The following is a 14,969-nucleotide window of genomic DNA, read 5'->3' as shown; positions in this document are numbered from 1 at the left end:
GCCCCTGCTCGAACAGCTGCGTCACCGGGCCACACGGCACGGCAGTGATGCGGGGTGTCCCCCAGAAGTGGGGCCGGATGGCTGCTCTGTGGAGCCTGGCCTGTCTGCCTGGGACCCCTCCCACCCGCTTCCCCTCTGCACTCCTTCTCCGCCTCGGTCCTACTGCAGACAGGCTGGGGAGGGGGATCTGGGGCAGGCATTATGCCTGCTTCGGGTGGAGGGGAGGTCTGGCACTGCAGGGCTCTGGTCTGCCTGAGCAGATCGCACGCCACTGCGGGCCCACAGAGCAGCACAGCAGCCCCTGGGGGCTTGGGAAGCTGGAGTGTCTGTCCCAAGAGGCCGAGACCCTGGAACCAGCCAGCCCCAGAGTGTTAGCTGTGTCCTAGGAGGCGGGGGCAGGGGGAGCTGGGGGCTGCTGAGGCTTCGGCCCACAGCTCCAACCTGCCTCCGGCCTGCATGGTAAGCTGGAAAGGCCACTCTGATAACCAGAGAGCCCTTTAAAGGGGGAAAAAGAAAGATCGTGTACGTACGTGTTGTTGTACCCCGGGTGATCCAAATCATGGCAGATGGCGGCGGTCATTAGAATCAAGATGTCCATTTGGGAAAACTTCTCCTGCAGAGAGGGTGGGCGCGGTTGAGAAGGAGGAAGACCCGGGGGCCGGGGGTTGGGGAGGACCTGCCCCTCTCGCAGAGCAGCGGCCCCACGAGGGCGCCGACCAGGACGTCCCGAGCACGGTGCCCGCCCCCCGAAAGGGACCCACCTGGAGCCCGCAGAGCCAGACCATGCTGTACATCATCTGGGCCACGCAGAAGCAGTGCCGGAAGTTGTGGAAGGGGTTGTTCCTGTAGTTGTCCTGCACGCAGAGCTGCGGGAGACGGAGGCCCCGATGCCCATGGCCACGGCCCTCACCCCCCAGCTGCCCCGGGTGGATCCCCCCGTCCGTGGGCCGGCTGGCGGCTGGTGATTCGGGGGCGCTCTCCCAGAGCCCAGCAGCGTTCCTGGGCTTGCTGGAGGTAGGGGCGAGGAGGCCCGGGGGAGCCACCCTGCAGCCAAGGGCCGGGGCGACGGGCTTTCCCCCGGGCTCCCGGACACGAGGAGCCACGTGGGGACGGGATGCCGGGGGCTCGGCTGGGGGCTGTCGGGCGGCTCTGGGGCCCGGCCCTCCTCACACCTGTTCCCATTTTAGTGTTTAGCATCTAAGCTGTCCACGCTTGGTTCGAAGCAGCACTTGATTTAAAGTAATTTGTGGCTAAACACACACACACTCCTGCACGCGCCCCACCCGCACGCACATGGTCCCGCACTCACCGCACACATGCAGTCATCCGCACGCGCGCGTCCCACGACCCCTCACTCACATGCACGTGCGTCCCACGACCCCTCACGCACACGCGCATCCCACGACCCCTCACGCACACGCACGCTTCGCCAGTCCCTCCCAGTTCCCCCTATTTTCTCGCGCCCCAGAGCAGCAGCCGAGGGGCCCCATGTGCTCTGGTGGGAGCCGGACGGACACAGGCTGCCCGTCCTCATGGACTGCTCGTGGGCACGTCCCTCCGCATGCGGGAGGCCCAGCGCCACCCGGATGGCTCCGCTGCTGAGCAACCAGACGACACTGTCCTCGAGGGGCACGCGGGGCCCGCACTTACCAGCCACCTCCGGAGCGTGATGGGGTTGATGGAGAAGTCTCTGACCAGGCCCAGGTCATGGTACATGTGCTCCAGGCAGCTCAGCATCTGCGGACACAGCGGCAGAAGTGGGTCAAAGGCAGGGGCGGGCCTGCGCGGCCACCAACCTGGCTGATGCCCGCAGGGCCCGGCGGTCCCTAGAGGGTGAGCCCTGTCTCAGCGGCCCCGAGGGCGAAGCCATGCTGACTGGGGGAGGGGTCTCAAGACCCCCAGCAGGGACGTGGGAGCCTGAAAGACCATCCGGGCCGAGAAGTGAAGGGGCTGCGGGCGAGGGCGGCGGTGGGGGGCCGCGTCGGAAGTGACTCTGAACTGGGCTGCACGGGAAGCCAGGCCGAGGTGCTGGGACATGGTTCCATGGGACGCGCGCCCGCGAGCAGGTGTCTGGACGCCCTGTGCTTGCTGAGACTCAACGGCCTCCGTCCCCAGCACGCTTCGTGCGCCCCGAGGGGCCCGTGGGGACCAGACACACGCTGGAAGGCGCCTCTCCTGCGGTCTGCGAGGTAAGCCGTGTTCCTGTCACAGAGCCGTCCTCGACAGAACTCTCGCTCAGGTTAAACGGATTTGTCTTCAGTCCCAAAGAGGAGTGATCGTCGGCGCTGCCGTCTATTTAAACGCCACTCGGGACCGCAGCGCTAATTAAGCCGGGGCAGAAGGACCAAACGTGAGCGTCTGAGAGCGCGGGCTCCGCTTCCCGGGAAGCTGGTCTCGGACGCAGGCGCCGGGAGACCGGAGACCCGCGAGGCGGGGACCGCTAGACACCGCCTGGTGGCACGGGGCACGACCCCAGCCCATGCTCCCCGGCTCAGGCGTGTGGCCCTGCCCCCGTCCCGTCCGCTAGCTCCCTGGGGCCAGCGCGGCCACACTCCTGGGTTGCCCCTGGTCAGTGTGTGACCTTCTCTTCCCAAAAAGGTATGTTATGGACGGAACCGCGGTGCCCAAATCGGCGTGTTTAAGCTCTATCCCCCAACGCGACTGTGTGGACGGAGGGCCTTTAAACCTGGTTAAGGTTCAATGAGGTCATCGGGGTGGCCCTGGCCCATTAGGATCGGTGTCCCCATGAGGAGAGGAGACCGGGACAGACATGCACGCAGGGACGACCATGTGAGGACACGGAAGGCGGCGTCTACATGCCGGGGACAGGCCCGGGGGATGTCTGACCTCGGGCCTCCAGGAGCGCTCATGGCCAGTCATGCATGTCGCGGCTGCCTGAGCTCAGGACTACAGGGCCACCAGAGACCCGTCCTCGTCACACGGCACTGGGACAGCTGGGAGCACGGAGAGCACGGGTTCTGCGGGTCCAGCCCCGTGCCTGGAGCGTCCACAAGATGGCGGTGGAGGGAACGCCGCGGAGCAGAGACCTGTGGCATCGCCGAGTTCAGTGGGGGGATGGGAAGTACCCCCATGTGGGCACATGCAGGAGCCCACAGTGTCACAGACAGATCGTCCTTGAGGGGACAGGATGGACACAGACTGCGTTGTGGGCAGGCCGCCAGGCTCTGGGGAGGAGTCCGCGGCCCTGGCGTGCGGTTGGAGTGCTGGTGCCCACTGTCCTGGACGCTGGCGCTCGGGCCGTGGCCCCGCAGCGCCCTCTGCTCTCCACCCCGCGTGCACGCACGACTCCTGCAGGCCCTGTGAGCCATGGCGGTGGTGCTGAGGTTGGGAATCCACAGCTGGAGGTGACCGGCAGACGGGACCATCTGGTCCCACCCTGGGACGCGCACAACAGTTCTTGGGCGCCTGTTCGCGTGGACACTGGGCAGTCTGGCCGGGTGGCCGCGAGGAGGTGGCTACGGGCACTCGTCAGAGACTGTGGCCCCGCGGCCTGCGAGCCCCATGCTCTGGGCTGGTGGCCATGCTAGGAAGAGCTCTGGCACGTCAGCTAGTGGGGGACAAGCACACAGGAAGCCATTTCCTCTGTTTCGTGATCCCGAGGACCCTGGCCGGGGCGGGGGCTGCTGGGCACAGCGATAGGCCCCCACGAAGGAAGACACGTTTCCTGACGTGAGCTGCTTTGTGGGAGGCCAGAAGCAGCTCTGGGGGCCTTCACCGTCCACAGTCCCAAATCCACGGCATCCCCAGATTGGCCAGAGGTCGGGGCTCCCGTCTTTGGGCACTCTGGCTCCTGGCCACGTGCTGGCCGCCTGCCGGCAGAACATTTCTGGAAACCCCGAGACCGCTGAGCAGCCTGCCCCGGGAACTGAGGGGCCCACCCGGAGGCCGGCCCCACCTGCGGGCTTCACCCCGGCCCTGACGCCGTGGGCAGGCGGCCTTCCCCTCGTGGCTGCGACTCCTTCAGCCTCTCCGGCCACGCGGGACTCCGTGGGAGACGCAGACGGAGCGGGCAGTGAGGGCCTGGTTCCAGGCAGGCGCTCTACCCTTGGGGACTGGGCTCTGCCCTCACTCCCCGCACGCAGAAGCCAGAGCAATTTCCAGCAGCGGTGTCTGTGCACCCGCCGGAAGCAGGAATCTGTGGGCGCCGAGCCATCCTCGACCATGCGCGGCCTTCCCTGCCCGGGTCCCCTGCTTGGACTTTCGTCCTAGGACTGGTCTTCAAGGATCCGCCTCCCGTTTCTCCCGGTCACGCCTCCTCCCACCCTCTCCAGTCCTGCAGGCTCCCGGGTGGCTGGATGATTTGGGGCACACGGGCTTGGCTGGGTGTGTCCGGTGGGACGGTCCCTGGGCCGCGGGCCGGCCCGCAGTGGGGTGGAGGCCCCTCTCGGTGCAGGAATGAAAGCTCAAGAGCCGGGACTTCAGGGACCCCAAGTCCTGGCCGGCGAGACGTGCCCGCGCAGGGCGCAGAGCCCTCTCTGCCTGTCCCCTGCGGCGAGCTGGCTGGGGGGGGGGGGGGCTTTCTGCGTGTCTGTGTTACCAGAAAGCCGGAGGAGTCGCAGATTTGGTGGGCGTCGTGTCCTTGTGTTCTCGGGGCTCAGGGATGGAGGAGTAGGAGTGATGTCATTACATTACACCGAACAGACGGAACTCTCCATGTTAACTGTCTTCTCAGCAAAAGGGACACTGGGAGAACGGGCTTGCTGCGGGAGTCCCGGGTCTCCCCCTGGGGGACCTGGCAGCCCGGAGGGTGTGTGGGCTGGGGGTGCACCGGCCTGCCCGAGCCTCTGCTCTGACACCCCCTGCCTGAGTCCCGCGTCCGCGCCCTCCTGAGCCCACCCAGAGTCAGACTAAGGGAGGGCCTGGGGACTTGAGGCCTTCAGCAGGCGGAGCTGCGGGGGCCCCGGCGGGTCCCCGTGACGCTGGCACTGGGGCACTCACTCACCTCGTTGGGCTCCCAGAGCCACACGTCGAAGGTGGGTTTCCTGAGAGCTTCGATGGTCTCCGGAGAGAGCAGGTACTGGGGAGGACAGGGGGCTGGTTAGGCTCTGGGCTGGGACGAAGGCCGGTGACCTCGCGCAGGCCGGGGGATGTTTGTTCCACGTCCTCCTGCCCCCGGTCACCTGCGCACGGACTCCAAGGCCACACTCTACAAGGATTCTGCGAGGGCTGGGCTCAGACCTTCTGTCCGGGGCCAGACACGGGGCCGTGGGGTGACAGATGTCCCCCACTCAACGGTTGCCTAAGTCTCTCCGAAGTCGCAGGGACAAACTCTGGGTGACTCTGGGTGAACTGCCTCTCCGTAAACCCAACGGGAAAAACACCAGAGTGAAGTCAAGGAAGAAGAATGAACTTGGCCTAGATTCAAATACTGGCGAGGAAGCGATTTGGAGTTTCTGCCTTTGGCTGCCGGCTGGGGTGGGGGCTGCGGATCGGGGAGCGCCAGAGTTCGGGTCAAACCGTCACAGGGAACAGGCTGTGACCTTAGATGGAAGACCGTCACGGCGCTCGGGGATGAGATGGGTCTTTGGTTTGCTTGGTTTTTCCTTCATTCGTTATCATTATTATTACTCAGAGAGAGAGCAGGGGAGGGGCAGAGGAGGGAGAACCCCAAGCAGGCTCCTTGCTGACCTCGGAGCCCGAGGCAGGGCTCGATCCCAGGACCCTGAGCTAAAGCCAAGAGCTGGCTGCCCAACTGACCGAGCCACCCGGGCGCCCGTTCGGTTTCTTGTAAGGAGCTGCTACGGAGGACGGAGGACCGACACGTTTCATTCTGGCCGTCGGCGGCCTCGTGGGCCCCGGGGCAGGATCGGGAGAGGCTGGTCATGTGTTCCCGTGAGATAGAGGCCCCAGTGCCCATCTGAATTCCTCGGGCGATACGCCACACGCGTTTGGAACCGGGTTGGGAGAACCCCTCACAGGGCAGCTCTGGGAGGCTCTCTGTCCCCGCAAGGACCGTGGGCGGTGGTGGGGGGGTCTGCCCCACGCTAGGCCTGGGACGCCTGTCCCCGTGCCAGCACGCCAACCCTGACTCTAAGCGCAAGCCCGAGGGGACAGTCTGCCAGGCTAGGGTCTCGCGCACTCGGCTGAAGGCACAGCCGAGAGGGTCACCGACATCACAAGACCCTGCTCTGTGGTGGTTTGAAGCCCCCAGCCCCCCAACTCCCTGGTCACTGGGCCCTCCGCCAGGGCCTGGGCTCTCGCAATGGAGAAAATTTTAGAGGCAGAAAAGCAAAACTTCTCATGGTAACTACATACAGCTCAGGGCAGGAGACCCAAGGAGGCGGAGGTTGGGTGATTTTAGAAACGGAAACTCCTGGGTGGCTCAGTGGGTTAAGCCTCTGCCTTCGGCTCAGGTCATGATCCCAGGGTCCTAGGATTGAGTCCCGCATCGGACTCCCTGCTCAGCGGGGAGCCTGCTTCTCCCTTTGCCTACCTCTCTGCCTACTTGTGCTCTCTCTCTGTCAAATAAATAAAAAACATAAAAAAAAAAAGGAAGCTCCTTACAGTACAATCTGAGTGTAAACACCATCACCCAGTGGGCGAGGGGCGGACAGCGGGGAGGGGCCGTGACCTGCTGGCCTGGGGTCCCCTGCGGCTAGCGCACGGCAGAGAGAGACAGCACTGGGCCTGAGAACGGCGAGGGGTGGGGGTCCCACAGCCTGGGGCCACGGCGGGAGCTGCGTTTGCAAACGTGGGGACAGACCAGACGGGGCCTGGCCAGGAAGTCGGGGTGGCCGAGGGTCGGGGGCCCGGCCGGGGGCACAGACCGCTTCTCCAGAGCCAGAACTTCCTCTCACCTTGGGGTACGTGGGGACATCACGCGGAGGGCTCAGCTTCTTGTCCACAAAACTGTACCTACAGGGACAGCTGGTCCTGCGGGAACAGTCAGAATTAGCTGCGGACGGGGTGTCCGGTGGGGGCCCCTCCGCAGAGCGACACCAAAGAAGCCCCGGCCAAGCCCGGACGCCACGGCCCTGTGTCCTCGATTGTTACGGGAGCGTAAGTCAGCAAGCCCGTGATCTGTTGTGGCGAACCCGCAGGGACCCTGCCTGGCCCCGGGGACACCGCTCTCTCAGAAAACACGTCAGCTCCGCTTCAGGCAAATACCTAAAAAATCTTTTAATGAGGGAAGTAAAACACTTTTATTCTAAAAAACTCAAACAAGAGGGAAGTCAGCAAATTAAAAAAAATTAAAAAGCCTCCACGTTACCTACTTCTTTCCTCTCAATCTCACACCCTGGAGATACCTTCTGTTAAGTTCGGGGTATCCTTCCAGAATTTTCCTTGGGCACAGACACACAGGTTCAGTGCCTTGGATTTTTAACAAAAATGGAAGTGTCCCAAACTCACTTGTTTGCTACTTGTTTTTTTCACCTCGCTTGCGGCAAACTCTCTGCTTTTGCCCCCAGAGCTCAGCTGCACACGAAGGCACGTCCTTCTGGGGTGCTTCCCTGGGTGGGGGGGGTGCCGTGCTGCCATTCCGGTCCCCGCCACGGACTTTTAGGATGTTTCGAGTTTCCCCTGGAAACTACCTTTGAGAGATGAATTTGCTCTCGGGCTCCTGTTTTCCTTCACTTCTTAGTATCAAGGCACCTGCCCCCCAATAAGGTCAGACCACATCGAGCCAGGCATGCTGCGGAGGGAAGCCACCGTCCGGCGTCAGGAGGTACCCGGGGGCTGGATGTGGCCCCCTCCCTACCCGGGGACCCTACTTTCCTGGAAGGGAACGTACTCCCCATCCTTGGACGTTACGCACTTTGTAGATCACGTCCTATCCCCTGCGAGACTGTAAGACCTCAGAGTCAGAGCCACGACCCATCCCTGTCCTGTAAGCCTGTGCGTCTGCGTCTACACCGGGAATGCATTTTAAGAAAAGAACCAGATGCAAGCAAACCCTTCCGTGCACGAAGGCATCCCCGGCAACGTCCCCTGTTGTAAAAACGCAACAACAAACCGGAAACCACCTTGCTGTTGCCGAGCGAGAAGGTATTTACACTCTTAGGGCCCATCCAACAAGGACGGCTGTGTGTTAAGATAATGATGAGAATTATGTGAAGTACGAAGGATTTGGGGGAAAGGGGAAGAAGAAATGTTGCACCCAGGATAGACTGAACGGTAATGCAAAAAAAAAAAAAAAAAATCTAGCAAGGTTCGAGGAGGAAAGGGCAGGTTTGCTGGGTGGAGATGCACACGCTTGTGCCCCCCGGGAAGACGGAGGGGCCGGATGTTGGTTCCACGTCGATCCGTGTATAGCTCACAGTATCGTACGCGGGAAAAGATCACGAAGCGGTTTTTCTTTTCAAAGTCTCCCTACATGAAGCACTTTGTTTCAGCTCGGCAGCCGGCTCTCTGTGGGGCTCACCCCCCCCCCCCCAGCTGTATCGTCTGGAGGTTTAACTCCGGGGGCCACACTGCCTGCAAACTCAGAGTAACAGCTCTGTTTCCTTTCTGACAGAGGGGCCTCCAGTCCAGTTTTCTGGGGCTCCCACTGTTCTCCCCCTCAATGCGATGCTTGCAAAACATCACGCTTCGTGCGTGGAGGGGATTTCAGCACAGCTTCAGCAAAAGAGGAATCAAGGAACCGCTCAAGGGCACGAACCCGGTGCCTTCCATCGTGGCCCTATGAACGAGAAGTCACAGCCCGCAGCTTCCTGAGCAGTGACGAGCCTGGTCCGTGCGCACCATCGCCCGGTCCTCCCCACGCTTAGCCTCCTCCGTGCACATGTGACATTCCCGGCAGGGTGGGAAGCTTGCACAAAGCAAGATGGTTTGCCTGCTGGAAGCCAGCTGCTTCCTTGAAAATCCCGGTGTCGGCAGCGTCTGCTGGGTGCCCGGGGACTCCCACCAGGCCCCCCTGCCCCCGCTCGGCCAGCACCCCCCCCCCGCCCCCTGCCTGCTCCCTCTGTGCCCCGTTGCCACGGGAACCGGCATCTTCCAGCGAGGGAGCAGCTGGCACGGTGCCTTTTCTTTTCATTCTATTTGGGGCTGATTCTGACTTTCATTTCCTGGGCTCCCAGGCGCCCCACCCCCGTGGCGCGTCCAGTGGACAAGGCCACTTGTTTGGGATGAAGAAAGCGGAGCCCTCGGGAACCCTCCCCGCCCAGGTCAAGCGGCCAGCTCTGCCCCGTGCGCAGCGAGGCCTGGCCCTGCCCTGGATGTGAGCTGGACACCGGACCAGGAGGAACGGCGCGACCCCCATCCGCCGCTGTCCCCAGAGCGGGGAGGCGCCTGGTGCGGAGACCCCGCTGGCTGGGGCTCCTGTGCGGGCGAATGTGGGGCTGCCCTTAGGCCCGTCGCCATCTGTGTGGACACAGGCCTCCATCTGTCCTTCCAGACAGGCCGACGGCTGCCCAGCCGGGTTGCTCTCACCAGGAAGGGCTGTGCGGGGTGGTCGTTTCTCCCCCCACGTCCGGGCAGAGCCCTGCGTGGAGGGGCCTGGTCCCAGGGGCGCGAACATGTTACACAGCATCCCTGCGTGACGGAAACGGAACCTGACAGACAACACACAGAAGGGGGCACCCGGCAGCCCCATTTGCCATCGGGGTTCACTTCTCCTTTGTGGGGGGCCCAGAAGGGGCTGCCGGGCTCCCGGAGCACGGCCTGGGGTGGGGGGCTGGGCTGTGGGTTAGACCCGGGCCCAGGCCACCGGGATTCTTTTTCCCAAACGTGTCAGCCACGTTGGAGAGTTTTACCCCGTTCTGTGTGTGCCTGAAGAGTCCAATCTACCCGTCTCTCACCTCCGTGGGAGGCTGTGAAAACCGTCTGCCAAGAATATCGCCTCGAGAAGCAGTCAGGGCCCAGGGAAGGCTTCTCTTTGGATCACGGCACCGAGAGCTCTAAAAACGGACTTTCTGGGTGGTGAGGAGCAGCGCTTCAGCCCGTGGCTGGGCCCAGCACGCGCCACGCCTCGGCTCTGCCCACTGGGCCAGACGGGTGCCCGCGGGTCACGGTTTGCCTCTTGGCTCCTGCGGGGCTGCTTTCCTGCGCTCTAAAATGGGGGGTGTCCTTCCCCTGTGCTGTGCTGTGGGGTGAATTGTGTCCCCGAAAGTGAGAAAACCCCCAGGACCCGGCACGTGACGTCCTTCGGAAGGAATGTCATCGCAGGTGTGATGACGTCACGTGTGGCCACAGTGGGGCACTGAGGGGACTGGTGTCCTTGTAGAAAGGGACATCTGGACACAGAGGCGCAGGGGGAAAGGCCACGTGAAGACAGAGATGGAGGAAGCACGGACCTGCCAGGAGCCCCCGGGGCTGCTGACAACCATCGAAGCTTGTGGGGGGGGCGGGGGGGGCTGGGGTAGATCCTCCCTGGAGCTCCCGACGGGGCGTGGCCGTACGGACACCTGGATCTCCGGCTTCCGGCCCCGGGCCTTAGTGCCACTTTGGCTGCCTTGGGCCACTGGGACTACCCAGGCCGGGGGAGCTCTTCCTCTGCAGCCCCAGCGGCCGGAGCAGGGCCAGCAGCCGCCCCGGGACGGCACACGCCCCCTTTTCCGGGATGGAGAGGGTGCCCGGCCCGGGACGCAGCAGGGGACAAGGCCAGCGAGGGCGCGGGGCTCGTGACTCAGGCCCGGTGGCTTTGGGCAGGTGGCAGGCCTTAGTCATTAGAGAAGGGACGTGAGGCTGCCTTCTAAAGACCCTCCCGCGGGGCCTCTGTGGGCTCCGCGGGTCGGCACGTCTGTGAGTGAGGAGATGCCCACAAAGGCAGGGAGGGACCTCGGGGACCCCACCCCCGCCTGGGAGACCCCCTTTTGGGTGGCATACGTGTCAGCCAGAGGGCGATCCCATGACCACCGCCGCGGAGGGCCTGAGCTGGGCCCAGCCGCCTGCCCTGGCCGACTCCAGCACCTGTATCCTGTCCCACAGGGGGCTCCGCCTCCGGCCCCCAAAGAGCCTCGCACTAGGGGGACGTCCGGGACGAGTTACTCACTTGCAGTTTTCTGCGAATTTTCACAAACGCTTTTGCCCGCCTTCCCTGAGTCCCAGGGGAGGAGACCTACCCAAACCCGCATCAGGGGCCGCGAGGGCGTGATGTAAACGTGCGTGGTGCCCGTGAAACCACACTCCTGTGGCTTCGAGCCCACCGGAGGCCAGCCAGGCCCTCGGCGCCCACACGGGCCGTCAGCTTCCCCTACGCCTCCCGCCTTCCAAGAGCCTTTCCTGCGGCCTCCCTCCCTAAGCTGGTCACCCTCGGACCTTTAAGATCCGGGAATGATCTTCAAACCAGCAGCTGAGCTTTCGAAGGTGGCCTGGTGGGCGAGCGCAGGGCTGTTCTTGGGTTCCTCGTCCCCACTAAATCCACACCCCCCCCCCCCGGCCCTGAGCCCGTGCTCTGCCCTCAGCGCTGCCTGGTGGGGCCCCATTGGACCCACGTGTCCTCCTGGGTGCGCAACTGTGGGCGGGGGTTGGGGGGATCCCGCCGAGCGGCAGGTGGACGCTCCCCACGGTGCCGAGCAGCAGGTGCGCGCTCCCCACGGTGCACGGGCTCCGAGCACGCCCCTCCCTCGTCATCTCCATGGTCACCCCAAGCGCTTGCTGGGACCCCAGTTTCAGCAGAGGTTCCTGCTGTGCCAACACCCACTTTCAAGTGGGGAATCGGGAAGCCTGGGGTGTTTTTCCCATGAATTTTGAGTCCCCAGGGGAGAGCCCCAGGTTCTGCCCGACACCTGACCTGTGCGGACAGCGGTCGGAGGCCCCATGGGATCTCTCCTGGGACCGGCTGCTCTGAGCTCTGGGCACGTCCACACAGGAGCCTCCGGGCACCGGGACACCCTCCCTCATACGCCAAACGCCTTTTCCTCTTATTGGGCCCTTTTTTTAGAAATCGATGCCAACGTCTCTTGAGCTGGATAAGTGAGTTCTAACGCTTTGATCCCCCTTCACGTGAAGCCCGGCTCCTTGCCTCCGCAAGCCCTAGACTCTCTTTAGCCGTAAGAAGGCTGCGTGGCTGACAAGCAGATCCCAGCCAGAGCCCAGCCGCCTGTGCCCTGCGCTCCCCCGGGCCGGCTCTGGCTGTGCCTCTGGCTGGGAAGAACAGCTCAGAGCCTCCTCCGGGCGCACGCACGGCCGTTCCTCCCAGGCCTGACTTACCTGCTGCTTCTGGCCGCCAGCTCGTCCCGCATCTTTTTGATGTCACTCTTGCATTTCTCGACCTCCAGCACTTTCAGGCCTTCCACTGGGACAAAGAAGCAAGGGGTTACCATGGAGACACGCGGAGGCCCTTGCGAGGCTGCTAACTGGGTCCAGCCCCGGGAGGAAAGCTCCCTCCCGGGTCCCGCTGCCGAGGGTGCTGGCAGCCCAGGGACAGGGACTCTGGGACAGGACAAACCGCCGCACCCCTCCCTGAGGTTTCTGCAGGGCAGAGCCCCTGCTCCTCTCTCCCGCATCCAGAGTCGGGCACCCACACCCCACTTTCTCTCTCCAGGCCTCTAAGCAGCAGCTGAAGACACGGGACAAAGAAATCTCTCCTCCCAGGAAGAAAAGGTGGGAACAAGGCCACCTCGCATGAAAACAAGATGAGAAGCCCAGCGGGGGAGAAGCCCGGGGTGGGGGGGAGCCCCAGCCTTCCCGGAAAGGATGAGCTCATATTGCGATAAAACCTTCGCATGTTAAGAGCCCGCTGGAGCAGTTAACAGGGAGAAGGTGGGACCTCCTGTGGGGGGACTCGAACAGGCCGGGTCAAGGGGAGCCCAGCTCACTCGCATTCTTGAAGCCCCACTCCAGAGGAGGGCCGCAGAGTCGGGACACTCTGTTCCCCCAGGAAGGCAGGGAGCCCATGCCTCCCAGCGAGCACTCCGCTTCCAGACCCTCCCTCTGGGGGTGCACTCACCACCCCAAAATACTGCTACTGAGCAAAACACCGGTTTCTGAGAGGCCTTCAGGTTCAAGTCAGTTTTTAGGAAACAGGAGAGGTTTGCTGTGCTACTCTGCAATCACACCTCAATTTTCAGGCAAAAAGAAACTTTCCCACGTTGCTTCTCTAGCCCCTTTCCCTCAAGTGTGGTCTGATCCCTAACAATACGATGTGAATGATTTCTCCCGGAAAAATGCCCTGCCACCGGACGGCAGAGCAGAAGCCCCCGGCAGCCTGCCTGAACCCCAAGCCCCCCAGGGCAGCTTTCTAAGCCTTTCCAGGGTCAGGGCCCGAGGGGGCGGGCAGGGCTACTGAAAATATTGCTTCTTTTTGCCCAGAGTTGTGGAATCTAGAGGATTTGATAGTGGGACATGGTCCTGGTGACTTGCTTCCGTGCCACGCCGGGGATGTTGTGCTGAAGGTCTCCCACCAGGACACGGGACCAAAGCCGGGGGCCGTCAGTGCAAGGGGTTGGAACCAGCCAGGTGGTGCCTCTGGAACAGGGTGTTCTTAGCCCTTCCTTGCATCACGGGCCCATGACAAGGTGCTGGAGACCACAGGTCCTCCTTGGAGGAAAGCCCACCAGCTCGCCCTCCTGCTGCTTCGGCCCCCCCAGAGGGCCGTGTCCAGGCCCCGGGCCACACTGTGGGAGGCTGGCCCAGCTCCAGCTGCGTCTCCCACTCGGACGCTGACCTCAGCACAGGGCGGAAGCGACGTCCACGGGAAGGAGCTCGGTCTTGCGGACGATGAAGGGCAGATGTTTCCAGAAGCAAGCCGATCGGGAGAAGAGCTGTGGTCTGTGGTATAGACTTTGATCCTCAGAGCAAATAGACATGCGTGTAGAGTCCACACTGGGTGGCTGTGCCCTGCTGAAGTCCACGGTTGCAATCACTATGTTTTAAACATACGCAGGAAATTCAGAGCATCTCCAAGAAGAATGTTCTACGGTTTATGTACGGTCCTATTAGCCCAGAGAACAACGCGTTTATTATGGGTAGTGGTGTGGATCTTTCCAGGCGTTTCTCTCCCGCCCCCGTGCGCTCGAAATAACTCTCTGTCCAGCCGGAGTTTTGAAAAGACAAAACTGGGATCGTGCCGCGTGTTTTCTCACTGCTTCTTACCATCATCAGTAAATGAAGGACCCGCCCGTGTTCGCAGCCGCCTCCGGCTCATGGCCTTGGGTGGGTGTGTCATGTTTGAGTATTTGGTATCGGTTCCCGTAGATCAGATTTCTGGGCCATCTACTGGGGCTGATGCTCAAATTAAGCCTTTTGGGCAACACGGCACAGTGTCACTAATCCGAATCCCAGAGATTCAGAATTTATGGCGATTATGAAGGGCCTGGTTGCCAAGGAAATGGATCGTGAGTAACAAGACGGCAAAGCGGGGCATTAATCAATGGAGAGAAAAAACATGTCACAGGATTAAAGGCGCAACACGGTGGGGAGGGGCTGGGGAGCCTGGTTTGGGGGGGCAGCTGGAGCACCCCACGCCCGCCACTGTGGCCCCGTCCCTTCCAGGCCGCCTCTGGAAGATTCCACATTCGGCCCGTCCCAGCCCCCGTCCCACAGCGGGGAGAGGGCCCAGCCTAGGAGGGGAGCCTACCCCTGAGAAGTCCTGCACAGACCCTGGCGACAGCTCTCGAGTGAGGCTGGGTGTCAGGTCCCTACAGGGCAGGCCCACCCATCTCCCTGCGAATCGGGGGCCAGGGCAGAACCGGGAACCAGAGCCCCGGGGGCTGCTGGAGCCCCCCGACGAGGAGCTCTCCGCCCCCGCAAGCTGGCGGTCCCCTCTAGGGGGTGTTTTGAAAGTCCCAGGTCGCCCTGAAGGAGAACCTCTGGAAATGATTCTGGAAGATGGGTGCGGCTTCGGGGAAGGGGCTCAGGGGGCAGAGGCAATAGCATACGCCCCAGAGGGGCTCTGCGCCCTCCTCTTATCCACTGCCTCGCTGGGCTGCCCCGGGAGGCCACCGCAGCCGCAACCCCTCCTGCAGCCGCAGAGCCACGGAAGCTGGTTAAAGACACGGACGGCCACGGCAGTGTTTGCTACACCTCCTCCAGAGGCTCCGGCAGAGAATGTGCCCAAGCCTCATGTC

General features: G+C 62.9%; 1 protein-coding gene across 3 annotated transcripts in view; it reads right to left on the bottom strand.

The window, feature by feature from the left end:
- The window catches only part of PDE9A (phosphodiesterase 9A), an 81,442-nt gene that overhangs the window by 9,827 nt on the left and 56,646 nt on the right, over positions 1–14,969 (bottom strand). For all 3 annotated transcript variants that reach the window (XM_032356161.1, XM_032356155.1, XM_032356169.1), the window contains exons 7-12: positions 12,112–12,196; positions 6,819–6,894; positions 4,964–5,038; positions 1,651–1,737; positions 762–866; positions 531–613 (exon numbers count right to left, since the gene is read on the bottom strand). In XM_032356161.1, coding sequence (XP_032212052.1) covers positions 531–613; positions 762–866; positions 1,651–1,737; positions 4,964–5,038; positions 6,819–6,894; positions 12,112–12,196 — 511 coding nt within the window. The remainder of the gene's footprint in view (positions 1–530; positions 614–761; positions 867–1,650; positions 1,738–4,963; positions 5,039–6,818; positions 6,895–12,111; positions 12,197–14,969) is intronic.

Source organism: Mustela erminea, chromosome 1 (assembly GCF_009829155.1).
Source record: "Mustela erminea isolate mMusErm1 chromosome 1, mMusErm1.Pri, whole genome shotgun sequence".
Lineage (NCBI taxonomy): Eukaryota > Metazoa > Chordata > Mammalia > Carnivora > Mustelidae > Mustela > Mustela erminea.
The sequence above is the reverse complement of the archived record's forward strand: the minus strand, read 5'-3'. Positions and strand labels throughout refer to the sequence as shown.